Source organism: Martes martes (genome assembly GCF_963455335.1).
Source record: "Martes martes genome assembly, chromosome: 1".
Lineage (NCBI taxonomy): Eukaryota > Metazoa > Chordata > Mammalia > Carnivora > Mustelidae > Martes > Martes martes.
Window position 1 is genome coordinate 58,625,431 of NC_137888.1, and position 13,828 is coordinate 58,639,258.

Genomic DNA, 13,828 nt, shown 5'->3' on the forward strand with positions numbered 1-13,828 from the left:
GAAGAAAAGAGACTCAGAAGTTGGATAGTTGCATTATGTGAAGGAATTAAATAAACGCTGTGCTCTGGGAGGTGTCACTCTTTCCCATGAATTCCCAGATCTCCATGACAACTAGAAACATTCTGGCTTTTCTCAGTGTGGTTGCATTTCTTCTGAGAGCTCAAGGTTGGCCTAGGGCAGAAACCATCAATGGGCACAAATGAGGGAAGGAATCAAGGTGTAGGCTAAACCCTGTGACCTAGGTGGTCCTGTATCATGCACAGGGCCAGGTGGACCCTTGCAGGACAGGCATACAGCCAGATCTGGATGACTGGGGCCACTCTGTCTAGACCTCATGCAGCCCTCCTCCTTGGCTCCCCAGAAGTCTCCCTTCTTGTCCTAATATTTCTATTTCCAGCCAGTTAGCTCAATTCACAACCATTTGAGAGTTTTGTCTGAGAGGTTATACAGTGCAGTGGTCAAGAGTAAACATACTAGAGCCAGTCTGGATTTAAATCCTGGTTTTAGCAGTGACCCCTCGATTAAGGCTACCCGTGTCTAGGTTTCCCAAACTATAAAATGTTCTAGTGGGTTGTCTAGCTCACAGGGATGTTGCGAGTATTAAACAAGTGAATACATGTAAATTACTTAAAATTATGCATACTTCAGGACTGACGTTGGACAACAAAGATGGCTGCAGGAACCAGCAATTATTGGGAAGATCTCAGGAAACAGGCTCGACAGCTGGAAAATGAACTTGACCTGAAACTAGTTTCCTTCAGTAAACTATGTACAAGCTACAGTCACAGCAGTGCCCGAGATGGAAGACGCGACAGCTCTGACACAACACCCCTTTTAAATGGATCAAGCCAAGACAGAATGTTTGAAACAATGGCAATTGAGATTGAACAGCTTTTGGCAAGGCTTACGGGAGTAAATGATAAAATGGCAGAATATACCAACAGTGCAGGTGTCCCATCTTTGAATGCTGCACTGATGCATACATTACAGAGACATAGAGATATTTTGCAGGATTATACACATGAATTCCATAAAACCAAAGCAAACTTTATGGCAATACGGGAAAGGGAGAATCTCATGGGATCAGTACGAAAGGATATTGAGTCATATAAAAGTGGGTCTGGAGTAAACAACAGAAGAACTGAACTATTTTTGAAAGAACATGACCACCTTCGAAACTCAGATCGTCTGATAGAAGAGACAATAAGCATTGCTATGGCAACAAAAGAAAATATGACTTCCCAGAGAGGAATGTTGAAGTCGATTCAGAGCAAAATGAATACTTTGGCCAATCGTTTTCCTGCTGTGAACAGCCTGATCCAGCGGATCAATCTTAGGAAGCGGCGAGACTCCCTCATCCTGGGCGGAGTCATTGGCATCTGTACCATCCTGTTGCTGCTGTATGCTTTCCATTGATGGAACGCCTCGGGGGACTCTTGGCGGCCTCCACTTTCACACCGTGATCTGGAATAAGGAAACGTAGGAAGGAGAAGTTGATTGTCCTGATGATTAGCCTGACCAGCAGGAGTAATTCAGGACTGACAGCGGTGGACTCTGTGACGTGGTCAGGGTGAGCTGAAGCCACAGTTTCTCTGTGCTGTCTTTTCTAACACACATTTCCTTCTGTTATGAGTTTAAAAAAAAAAAGTGTCAGTTGCTTTTGTCTTCCCAGGAGGTAAGTAAACCAATCAGAAACAGAGTTTCTGTGCTTCAGTAATAGTATGGAAGGCTGATGACAAGCCAGGTCTTACAGCTGGACTCCAGAAAACCAGGTTTCTCTGTATCCAAAGACTGCTTTCCCCTTTTAGCCCCCAGACTGGGTTGTGAATAAAAATAGTTCTTGTGCTTTTATTTTACACTCATGATGAGAAACCACAAGTCATTTCCTGATAAGCTGTACTATAAATTTCTACTCTGTGTCCCTGTTTTGGTATTCAAGGAAAATTACATTTTTCACAGATTCTTTGAGATGCCAACAGGTCAACTTCAACACAGTTGCAGTTGTCTGAAACAGAAGACAAACACTGCAAAAAACCTTTTTTTTCCCTTCTTTTTGTAAATTGTATGCACACTGGGGTTGACTATATTACTGGAAAAGCATCAAGAATAACAGGCTTTTTTTGTCAGTCATTGTTTTTATTTTTTGTTAATTTCTTTCATTGAATTAATATTTGCTACTAAAAGTCAATGAAATTCCAGTTCTACCGTGATAAAAGTAACTAATAGCCAGTGTCTGTCATTGCCCTCACCAGTTCCTCAGAGTGAGCGCACTGCTCAGTTTTCAACTGATCTATTCAACAAGTCTCATGTAAAAAGACATTGACTGAGGGGTCACCATCTAGATGATTCCATTTGTAAATGCTCCGTGGTCTAGGAGCAAAAGTTTGAGACTGCTGCCTGATGTACTAGGAATTCTGGGTTTTATGAAAACCTGTTCATTCCAAATCTGTTAAGATTTCCCAAACATCCAGAGAACGGTTTTACTGTTAAAGGTGCACGTAAGAGAATCTGTCTCCGTCTGCACCTGTCTTCTACTACCATCCCTGGACGGTGACAAAATTTTTAAACTACCCACCAGAATTCTTTTCAGGTTTAACCATTTCTCCATTTCTGTAAATGTATGACTTGTCTAACTGAACTACCACAGATAGCTTGAAGACTTCAGCATCTGCACTCCTCACCAAGAAAGTTGCTCCTCACCATTGGAATTGACTCTGGTATTTATAGTATTGGCTTCAGACTGTGCCACAGGGAATAAAAGGATATTAGTGTGTAGTTCTTAACTGCACCACAGTGCGAGGGTGAGGACATTCAGGTGAACTGAATCACAAGCTGATGGTTATGCTAACCCCTGGTCTGGTACAGAAACAAAGGTTTTTCCTTCTGGTGTCAAAGTTTTATTATGTCCTGGGTATGAAAGACATTTGATACTTTTTTTTTTTTTTTAAACTACGGGGTTTATTTTTCTAAATATGGGTTGATCGATCAGTTACTTGATTGGGGATGCCCTTTAAAGAAAGTCTGAGTTTTCCCAACATGAACCTTAAAGGATCGGAGAAGTTCATTTATTAAATTCTCTGTTGGGAGAACAGAACTTCTCTCCCCTGACACTTTATTATTATCTTTGATTTTTCAAAGGGCCTTGATTGGTGGTTGTGCCTCAGCTAGAATTTATTGGGACTTTCATTGCTATATGGTTGGCATTTATAAAATCTGAAGTATCATAAATAAAGTTATTTATTTAATTATAAAAAAAATTATGCATACTTCATAGGAAGCTTTCACCAAGTGTACCTCGGATTAAGGATATTTAGCCGCAATACAAAAACTTTCATATTTTTGATCACTGAATTTCTTTTTTAAATTTCGGTTTATAGTCAGAATTCTGTTATTTAAAAAAACCTCTGTTTTTCGAGGTATAATTGACATACAATAAACTACAAATATTTAAAGTAAACAATTTGATACATTTCGAGAATATATGTGGTATACACCCATAAGACTACCATCAAAATCGAGGAAATGAATATATACATCATCCCCAAAAGTTTCCTTGTGGTCCTTGGTAGTCTCTCCTTCCCAGTCCTCCACTGCCCCACCACTTCCAGTTACCAGCAAACTACTGATTTGGTATCAGTGCAGACTAGTTTGCATTTTCTAGAGTATTATATAAATAGAATTATACAATATGTACTCTTTTTTGGTGTCTTCTTTCACTCAGAATGATTGTTTTGATGTCTATCCATGTGGCTGCATGTATCAATATTTAATTCCTTTGTATTGCTGAGTAAGCCGCACTCCATTGTATGGATGTACCATCCATGGTTTATCTATTCCCCATGGATAGATATTTGGATTGTGTCTATGTTTGGACTACTACTAATATACCTACTCTGAGTATGTGTGTATAATTTTTGTGTGGACATAGGTTTTTGTTCCTTTTATGTAAATACCTAAGAGACAAATGGCTAGATCATAGAGTATATTTTTAACTTTTTTTTTTTAAAGATTTCATTTATTTATTTGACAGACAGAGATCACAAGTAGGCAGAGAGGCAGGCAGAGAGAGAGGAGGAAGCAGGCTCCCTGTTGAGCAAAGAGCCCAATGTGAGGCTCGATCCCAGGACCCTGGGATCACGACCTGAGCCCAAGGCAGAGGCTTTAACCCACTTAGTCACCCAGGTGCCTCTATTTTTAACTTTTTTTTTTTTTTAATTTATTTACTTGACAGACAGAGATCACAAGTAGGCAGAGAGGCAGGCAGAGAGAGAGAGGGGAGCAGGCTCCCCGCTGCACAGAGAGCCCAATGTAGGGCTCGATCCCAGGACCCTGGGATCATGACCCGAGCTGAAGGCAAAGGCTTTCACCCACTGAGCCACCCAGGCGCCCCTATTTTTAACTTTTTAAGAAACTGCCAAACTCTTTTCTAAGGTAGTTATGTCATTTTTACATTCCCACCAGTGGTTCTTATACATCCTCATCAATACTTGATATAGTCAGCCTTTTTAATTTTAGCCATTCTAATAGGTACCTAGAGTTATTTCATTACTATTTTATTTGCATTTTTCTAATAACTAAAAACATTGAGTTAATCTTGCCATTTACTTACTTGTCATCTATATTCTTTGCTAAAGTGAAGAGTCTATTCAAGTATTTTGCCAATTTTTAAAAAAATGGGATAGTTGGCTTTCATATTATTGGCTTGAGAATTCTTTATATATTCCAGATGCAAGTTTGTTGTTGTTTTTCTTTTTTCAGATATGTGGTTTGCAAATATTTTATCCAAGCCTGTGGCTTGACCTGAAAACATTTTGCAAAGAACAGTGTTTTGCAAAGAACAAAAATTTTAAATTTTCATTAATTCCAATTATTTTTTTTCTTTTATGGTGTAAAATTTTTTTATGTAAATTTTTTTTCTTTTTTCTTTTATGGTGTTGGATAAAATAAATTTTTGCCTAATCCAAGTTAGCAAGGATTTTCTTCTATGTTTTATTTAGAAGTTCTATAGTCTTGGTTTTACATTTGGGTCTATGATCCATCTTCAGTTAATTTTTTTTTATGGTATATGATATGGTTCAAGCTTCATTTTCTGTTTGTTTTGTTTTGTTTTGCATAAAGGCATCCAATTGTTACAGCATGGTTTGTTTTTCTTTTTAATTTGTTACTATAGTTAGTTACATTAATTAAATTCCAAATATTAAGCCACTACTATACTCATGGGATAAACATAATTTGGTTATAATATATTATTTCTTTAACATATTATTGGAATCAGATTGGTAAAGTTTTGTTTAGAATTTTTGCATATATATATTCATTAGTGATATTGTTCTATGGTTTTCTTTTTTTTTTTGTAATGTTTTTGTCTGGTTTTTGAATTAGGGTAATGCTGGCCTCATAGAATGAGTTAAGAAGTATTCCTTCCTCTCTAGATTTTGCAAGAGTTTGAGGAGGTTTGGTATTAATTTTTCTTTAAATATTTGGTAGAATTCACCTGTGAAGGCATCTAAGTCCTGAACTTTTCTTTGTTGGGAAGTTTTTAATTACTGAGTCAATCTCTTTACTTGTTATAGATTTATTCAGATTTCGTGTTTCTTGAGTCAGTTCTGATAGTTTTTTGATCCTTTGGTTAATTATGAGTGTGTTGTTTAATTTTTACATATTTATGAATTTCCCAAATTTCTTAGTATTATTGATTTCTAATTTTATTCCATTATAGTCAGAGACTATATTGCATATGATTTCAATCATTTTAAATTTACTGATCTAGGTACACACACTAAGCCAGGTCTAAGTTAAGATTATTGCAATAACCTTCAGGACTTGATATCAAGTTTTTCTGTTGGCTGTTTGGAATTTCTTTTGAAGTGAAGTAGGCTTGTGCAGGCAGCATGTAGCCTATGAGGGCTGGGCTCAGCTTTCCTATCTGGGTTTCTTTCTGGCTCAGACCACAAATTATTTTGCTGGGATACAGTTAGGAATGTCCTTTTTTCTCTGGTTGGTGGAGTTGAAGGGCATCCCCAGTCCAGACATACTGAGCACTAGGTACATATGAATGTAATGTTTAAACTTACCAGGTTACTTTGTTAGACTTGTTTTACAAAATTCAAATGAGTGTTTGGATAGATGTGGTTCTATTTCTGATGGTGGGTTTTTTCATTACAGGTTTCATTTCCTTATCTGGAAGCCAGCCAACATCCCCTTCACTGACTGTGTTGAAATTAAAACAATAAAACATTCCCTTCCTTAAGAAATCTTGGTGAGATTTCCCCCCATACCAGGGCCATACTTCCTGGCTTCCGCCAACTCATGAAGCTGTTTGGGGGTGTTTTTTCCTTATTTGATGAACTTAGATACAGGAGTTCATAGAATAGTGCACTCAAATATGCTGAGGCAAGTACATTTAGGTTATTTATCTGTGGAAATAATCTAAGCCAGTGAAGTTGAGACCAAATTGAGTTTCACAAATAGAAGGGAAGTAAACTAGGTAAGGAGAACACATTGATATCTAGAATAGTCTGCGTGTTCCTCCTTTGGCAAGTCACATGATCATAGTCAGTTCAAAGAAACTCTTAGAGGTTCTGTTTTCACCGCTTGGAAACAGTAAAATTAAATCCAGCTTTTAAGGGTCTTATGGTATTTGCCACAAATTTTTAAAAATCCCATTTTTCTTTCAGGGTGTTTCCTTAGCAGCTGCCACCCAGCATAGTTATGATTATGTCTGATCCATAATACTTCCCTGAATTCGTGAAGCAAGAACATACAAGTAAATATTTCCTTAAAGTTTAACTTCATGTTAAATATAAAGTGAGGGAAATTAATATCTAGGTATACACTATACATCAGAAAGAGTGGTATAAAGTGGAACAGGAGTTTAAAGAAACACAAATTTTTACAACTACATATAGACTGTTGCTTATCACTAAATTCAACTGTTGCAAAAAACATTTAATTCAATCTAACTTTAGTTCAAACTCTGCGACCTAAAAATCAGGCTCAACCTATTTTCTTCCCAGATGCAGAAACTGCTATCCTAGATTCAGTTATATAAATACAAATAAACAAATATACACATGTGCTTGTGGCTGTTTCATACATGGAACAAGAAAATTACAGGATCTATGCAATTATAGATGTCATTTAGATCCCTTAATTATTTCTGAATAAAAAAATAATCTGTTCTTCACAAAAATGATAAGGAAAAGAGTAATCATCTGTTGTGCCCATGATCAAGACAGTGAAGGTTTTAAGCCCCTAAATCTTCTCTTGTCCCTGAGGAAGACATAGTGTAGGTATCCCAGCAGCTAAAAGCATTAGGTAAAAAAATGACCCGAAGGGAAGGTCTGAACACTGTAAGGATACAGATGGTATCAGGAAGTAGTGCTTCTGTAACAAACAGACCCATGTACCACCCTGTCTCACACTTGTACTTCTAAAGTCAACAGTATGGCTCCTGGTGTTCATAACTGGGTAACCTACCACAGGGACTCAACAAGGGATAAAGCCAGGGTCAGATTGCTGCTATTCTCCTCTGTCTTTGCCGCAGCACCAATTTTGGTTGGGGGAAGCTGAGATCTTACCACCATCAGCTGGTGGTGGCATCATCTCCAACCATCTCACTCACTACCCTTGAAAATCCCTTAACCTGATTTGGTCTCAGCCTTTCATTCACAAAAAAGATGATTGGCCCAAACTCTTAGACTCAAAGATCCTAGAACTAGAGACAATTACTGTGAATCTATGATATAAAATATTAAGTAATGAATATAAAACAGAAACTATTAAATTGTAGGAAAAAGAGTCATAAAATGGAAGAGAAAATAAACTAATGACAAAGACTTGTTTTGTAATCTGCTTGAGTCCAGCTAGCTAACATCTCTTCCCATTTTAGCCTATTCTCTTCACTCTGTGACACTATAATCTAGTTGAACTGGTCAACTCCTTTTTTTTTTTTTAAGATTTTATTTATTTATTAGAAAGAGAGAGAGAGAGAGAACACAAGCAGGGGGTTCAGCAGAGGGAGAGGGAGAAGCAGGTTACCAGCATAGCAGGGAGCCAGATGCTAGGTTTGATTCCAGGACCCTGGGATCATGACCTCAGCCAAAGGCAGATGCTTAACTGACTGAGCCACCCAGGCACCTCTGGTCAACTCCATTATTAGTCAGTAATTTCAGAGATTATTATTCTATTCTTATGGATCCATGGCTGTTTTTACACTTAACTTTAGTCAGAGACCAAAGAACATCTGGTGCTTCATAAAATGTCACCTTTGAATAGAGGTTTGGCAGTCACGTGCTGAGTTGTGGAAAATGACATACCGTCTAACCAGAGTTGATGTGTGGGTTCCTGTAACAGACCTAAAAGGAAAGTGATTTGCTCCAACCCACCTAGAAATCCCAACTGAGGGTTCTACTCTGGTGGAGTGGCTTTCTTATGAGTGGACACATGCCATACTCCCCAGCATCATTTCAAATATAATCAGCCCACAGATACCAGCTGGCACACGCTGCAGGCTGTCAGATCAAGGAGGCAGTAGTAATAAGAATAAAGGGATAGAGAAGTGGACTCCAGAGCCACGGGGTATTAGTGCTGGCTGGAACAGTGTGGATTGATTTTGGTCACTGAGACAAGCATGACCACCTAAATCAAAGGGAAGAAATGACAGATACCACTTTATCTGCCTTCGAACTCTCTCTTTTTTCTGATGAAAGCATTTGGAGTATCTTAACCCTCTGAGCTAGACTGTCTGAATTCAACCCCTGACTCTGCCCTGACTCGCTGTGAAAACTCAGGCAAGTTACTGATCCTCTCTGTGCCTTAGTTGCCTCATTTTTAAAATAGGAGTAAAAATAGGACCCACTTTATAGAGTTGCTGCGAGAATTCAAAGATATAATATAATACAGTTTTTTTTAAAAGCACTTCTACTAGGGCCTGGCCTGGCCCAAAATAAGCACTATGTAAATATCAATTATTATTATGCTAAACCTTCAAAAGGAAGAATTCGTTGGTAAGATATAAAATTTCTTGGATAGATTATTTGAAAGATTGTCAGACTTTATAATTTATTTCCTTGGAGAATTTTTAATCTTTTTACCACCTGAACATCATTGGATACAGCGACCTGCTTCTTTAGCAGGTGAAAGCAACTTAGAGTTCTGAAATTAACAATTTCCTTCTGTTATAGAGTTTTCCTATAATAATGTTCAAATAATTTCCTATAATAATGTTCAAATAAATGCTCAAATAATGTTAGGGGAACTATCCCATGTTTCCCAGTGAAGATGGGCTTTATCCTGCCAACCAGACAGAGTTGTGTCTGATAGCAACTGTGTCACTGCTGAACCACTAACCAAACAAAATGTCTAGGGCTTTAGAGTTTAGACAATAGCTGAATTAGAAGGGCACTGTCCCAGAAGAGACCATGCTTATTTTTGCAGATCTGGACAATAAAATGGCTGTGTCTTTGAAACCAATTGCCTAGATCCTCGCTTTACTGTGAAAAAGAGTTCCCTTGACAGTAGAGAATTCCCCACACAGGTGAAGGTAGGTTTCCTGTATAGTGTGGATGACTGTGATTGCAGCCCTCCAAAACCCCTGTGTGAAGTCAGTGGGAACTGACTCCACCATGCTAGGGAAAACATGTTGGACCACGGATGGCGATGCTGTTTTGATTGGCAATTCCACCAAACAAGGAGATTATCACAAACTGAGATGGGTGGAGAGTTTCCCAGAAATGCTGAGTAATGGCCAGGGGATATGCTATGATCTGAGATAAATCTCTTGCCAAATATAAGGTCCCATAAAGTCTGGCTGGTTTTAAATAAAAGGATCCAAGGGACAGCCCTGGGGTTCAAATGGTGATGGAAGACTCACTGGTTATCAAAGAATTCTAAACACTTTTCAAAATCCCCTTCTCTTAGGTTGCTTACTAGCTCCAGAGGGGAAGAAAGACATAAAAATATTCTCATTAAGATGTTCAGCCTTGCGTGTGAGCCTTCGTCATACCCCAGAGCTATGCAGTCTTTGGAAAAGAACTAAAAATGAAGGTAATTAGTCATCTCCTACACTAAATCCCAAAGCCAGGATTTCAAGTTATGTGCAGTCAATCACATTATCATCATCTATGTCACCACCTTCTCCTCACTCACGTTACCCTGTGACACTTCCCTGAATATATAGTCCAATTCTACAAACATATTTGTGGCAATGTGCAAGGATCTGTGATTCCAAACTAGCAGAGTGCAGCATGGAAATTAAGGGCAGTGGGGAAGGAGTTAGAGCTTGGATAAAATCCTAGCTTCACCCATAACTGGCTTTAAGAACCTAGGCAATTTACTCACCCCCTGATGGCCCAACTTAAAAAACAGAACTGACAAGTTTCCTCCTTACAGTGCTTCTGTTGGTATTTTGTAAGATGAAGGTCTTTGCACAGTGCTTGGCATGGATCATCAACATCAGTAGATGTTAACCTGCATGTGGTCTTACTGGAACCCAAGAGCAAGATCCTCAAAGCTCGGTTGGTGTCTACCTCATGGACCACAGAAGTCTTAGCTCTTGGCACAGGGTAGATAATAATTATCTGTTGAATGAATAAAGCTATGAGTGTTTCCCTGCTTCATCCACTCACCAATCCCTGATCCTCAAACCCTGACTCTCACAACACAAGGGAACTTCCAGAGCCAGAGGAAAGAATATTAAGAGTAGGTGGAGTTGGCTGCAGTATCAGGCCTTCAGGGCTTGTCAAGACGAATGCTGGAAATAAAGAGCTCAACTGGAAAATAAGAGCCAAGAGTAGCTAGACGTCTAGGAAGGTCACGACCAGGAACCAGGATGGGCACGAGACAGGTGAAGGGCCAAGTCCAGGACATGCGAATTCTGTGTGCTTCTTTCTCTGAGGGTCAGCTGTGTCAGGAGTTCCACTAAGCTGAACTCACGGAAGTTGAAACATAAAGGCTTCTCTCAAGTTTTGCCTGGAACTCTCTTGTGACTCATTCCAGGTAGGATGTAAAAGACCATGCTCAACAAGCAGACACTTAGGCTTATGTGTTTATTGTCCTCACTCTTTCCCCCTGATTCCTTTCTCCCTCTCCCTCTCCCTCCAGAGTTTTCTTTGCTCACAGGCATGATGGGAACAGAAAGGACTGAGAAGCCCCGTTTCTTTACCCTTTGGGACTTGAGGGGGCAACCTGCTTTATAAGCACTGATAAAACCCAGAGTCTTTTCTTCTCATTTCTGTGAAAATTTACCACAAATTAAACAGATTTGAGATTGTTTCAGGTAAGTGCAATAAATGGTCTGCTTCCAAACACGTGGGGGCTGGCAGTATGTTGATCTCTTACCATCCTAGGTTTAAAGTTTCCTTTCTTCTAATCAACATTTTTTGATGCACATGTCCTGACTTCTTCTTACCAGGGATGTTCCATCACAGGGGCCATTCCTAGCCTTGGATTTCAAAGCCTTCAGCTTTGAGGAGGGAGAGGAAGTATCCTATGGAAATATGTTTTCGGTTCTGCAGGTGGTGGTTGAAGATTGCAAGATCAACCTGAAACTGGTGGTTTTTTGTTTTTGTTTTTAAGAACCCAAATTGCTTATTGGCATTGGCAAGAAGCCTAGTACAAAAGAGGGAAGAATAGGTTGCCGGCAGCTTTCAAATCCAGGAGACCCAGCATTTGCTTTGTGAATACATGTCTGCAGGGCTTTGTAGGCTCCTGCCCACAGGAGGCAAGCAGTTTGCTCTTTGGCAGCAGAAACTCAACATGCTTCAAAGGATTCCTTTTGAGCTGAGTTCTTAGTGCAAGTTCTCTGACCTATGTAGGTCTCACTAAGACATGAGCACAAAGAGCAGAAACCACATAGATGCCAGAGGGAAAAGACCTTTGGCTTTCTTTCATACCAAGTTGTTCAGCTTCTGTTGTTTCTGCATTGTGGTTTCTCTGCTTCCGTTTTGTGACTCTCTAATTCTGTAGCTATTTTTTCTTCAACTCTTTTAGTAAGCATTACTTATACCTTCTCTTTTCTGTTCCTTTGATTCTACTTGCCCCAGCTTTCAGGCAGCCTTAGACAGGTTTGGGGAACCTGCCACCAAACCAAAACTAAAAATGTAGGGCAGGCTGAATGAAGAGGTCACATGGGAACAGGAAGACCTGAGACACAAAGGTCTCAGAGGTGGGTTGAGCGTAAGAGGCGAGTGACTAGGCCAGACATGTAGAATGTAGGCCAGATGAAACAGCCAGCAGCAAACAGCAAAAAGAATCAAAACTGAAGACGGGGTTCAAAGTAAGAGTAAAGAGAACCATGAGTCCAATTTCAGAGGTAAATTATCGAGGAAAGTCCTTTCAACCGCTAGAATAACTACCATTAAATTGAACACACCACATGCCAGACACTCGGCTTGATACTTTCTACACATTAAAACTCTGCAGGGTTTAGTCTTTATGATTTCTAAAGTGCAGGTGAAGAAGCCAAAGCTTTGATATGGAAGCTCCTTGACCACACTATACTTTGGTTCTATGTCTGTGAGACTGTAAGCCACCCTCTTCCCATGGCTTTCATGCCACTGGATAAGCTTTTGATGATCTAAATCTGGCTACTCTTCTTAAAGGGAAAATGGCCCAGTGGTGGTATAAGGATGGATGCTGCTCTAGGCTTTCCCTCTGCACTTCTGTCCATCCATAGAGAGGACTTCCCAAGACATGAGTAGGTTAGGCCATGGAGTACTGATGTGGTTAGAGGGGCAAAGAGAGGAACAACTATCTCAATCTTACTTCAGCCTTCAGCTTTCCGGGTCAAATAGTCTTTCTATTAAAATTACTCTTTCAGGAAGGTAATGCAGGAAGTGTGCACTGCAACAGATCACCTGGTCTTTCACTGGAGATCTAGCACTTAGTATTTGCCTGAACTTAGACACGTTTCTTAACAGTTCTGTGCCTCTTGCCCTCTACATGAAATGCCAGTAATAATATCCAATTTATTGGCTGATTGCTGTTTTAAACATTAAATGAGACAATCCAAGCGAAATGATGGTTCAGTTCCTGACAGCCATTAAATGTTCATTCTTGTTATCACTATTAGGAAGAGTCTCTGTGTCTATATTAAAACCACATAACCTAGGAATACAACTTAAAACAAAACTAGTCTCTCCAACATTCAGGCTTACAAGCTCATCCAAAGCAAGATTTCCTGGTGAAATGAACTATTGGCCCTTCTCTTTGGGATTCTCTTTTTTTAAATGCCATCACCTTTCTCTTGGAATAGAATGGTGGTTCTCATGATGCAGGGTCAAAGCCAATGATATTCAAGGGTGTCTGGAGACACTTCAAGTTGTCAGCTGGGACAGGGCCTTCCTACTGGCATCTAGTGAATAGAGGTCAGGGACACTTCTAAAATCCTACAATGTATGAAATTATATGACCTGAAATGTTAGTGATAAGGTGAAAAACCCAAGGTAGAAAAAGTAGGGTGTTTACCCAGAGGGAAAAATGTAAAAGACACCAAGGTGCTATACGCAAATGCTTTTCTTTTCTTTATAGCAGCTTTGTTTATTTTACAGATGTGATGGCCTCCCCAAATTCTTAAATAGTACTGAATATATTTTTAAGATCTTACATTTTTCTAAAATTTTCTGTTTTCTCAGTGTCTGGTTTTTCCGTTTTTAATGTCCCTCATGCTATTGGTTTTTTTCAAATGCTGGACGATTCTAGGTTGTCTATTTATATTTATAAACAAGGGTCTACATCAGCAGTCTTAGCCCTGGGAGCACATTAGACTTGCAGGCCCCAGTGTCCAGGGGTGGAACCTCAGCACCTGTTGCATTCTTGTCTGCCCTAC

The 13,828-nt window shown here is 39.4% G+C and overlaps 1 protein-coding gene across 1 annotated transcript; it reads left to right on the forward strand.

The window, feature by feature from the left end:
* Positions 1-654: 654 nt before the first annotated feature.
* LOC308358378 (Golgi SNAP receptor complex member 1) lies at positions 655-3,249 on the forward strand. The gene has a single exon (XM_080828562.1). It carries the CDS (start codon positions 670-672, stop codon positions 1,414-1,416), a length of 747 nt encoding a protein of 248 aa, XP_080684688.1. The 5' UTR covers positions 655-669; the 3' UTR covers positions 1,417-3,249.
* The last annotated feature ends 10,579 nt before the right edge of the window (positions 3,250-13,828 follow it).

Coding starts and splice junctions, on each gene's coding strand:
- LOC308358378 (XM_080828562.1), top strand. CDS start 670: ATGGCTGCAGGAACCAGCAATTATTGGGAAGATCTCAGGAAACAGGCT.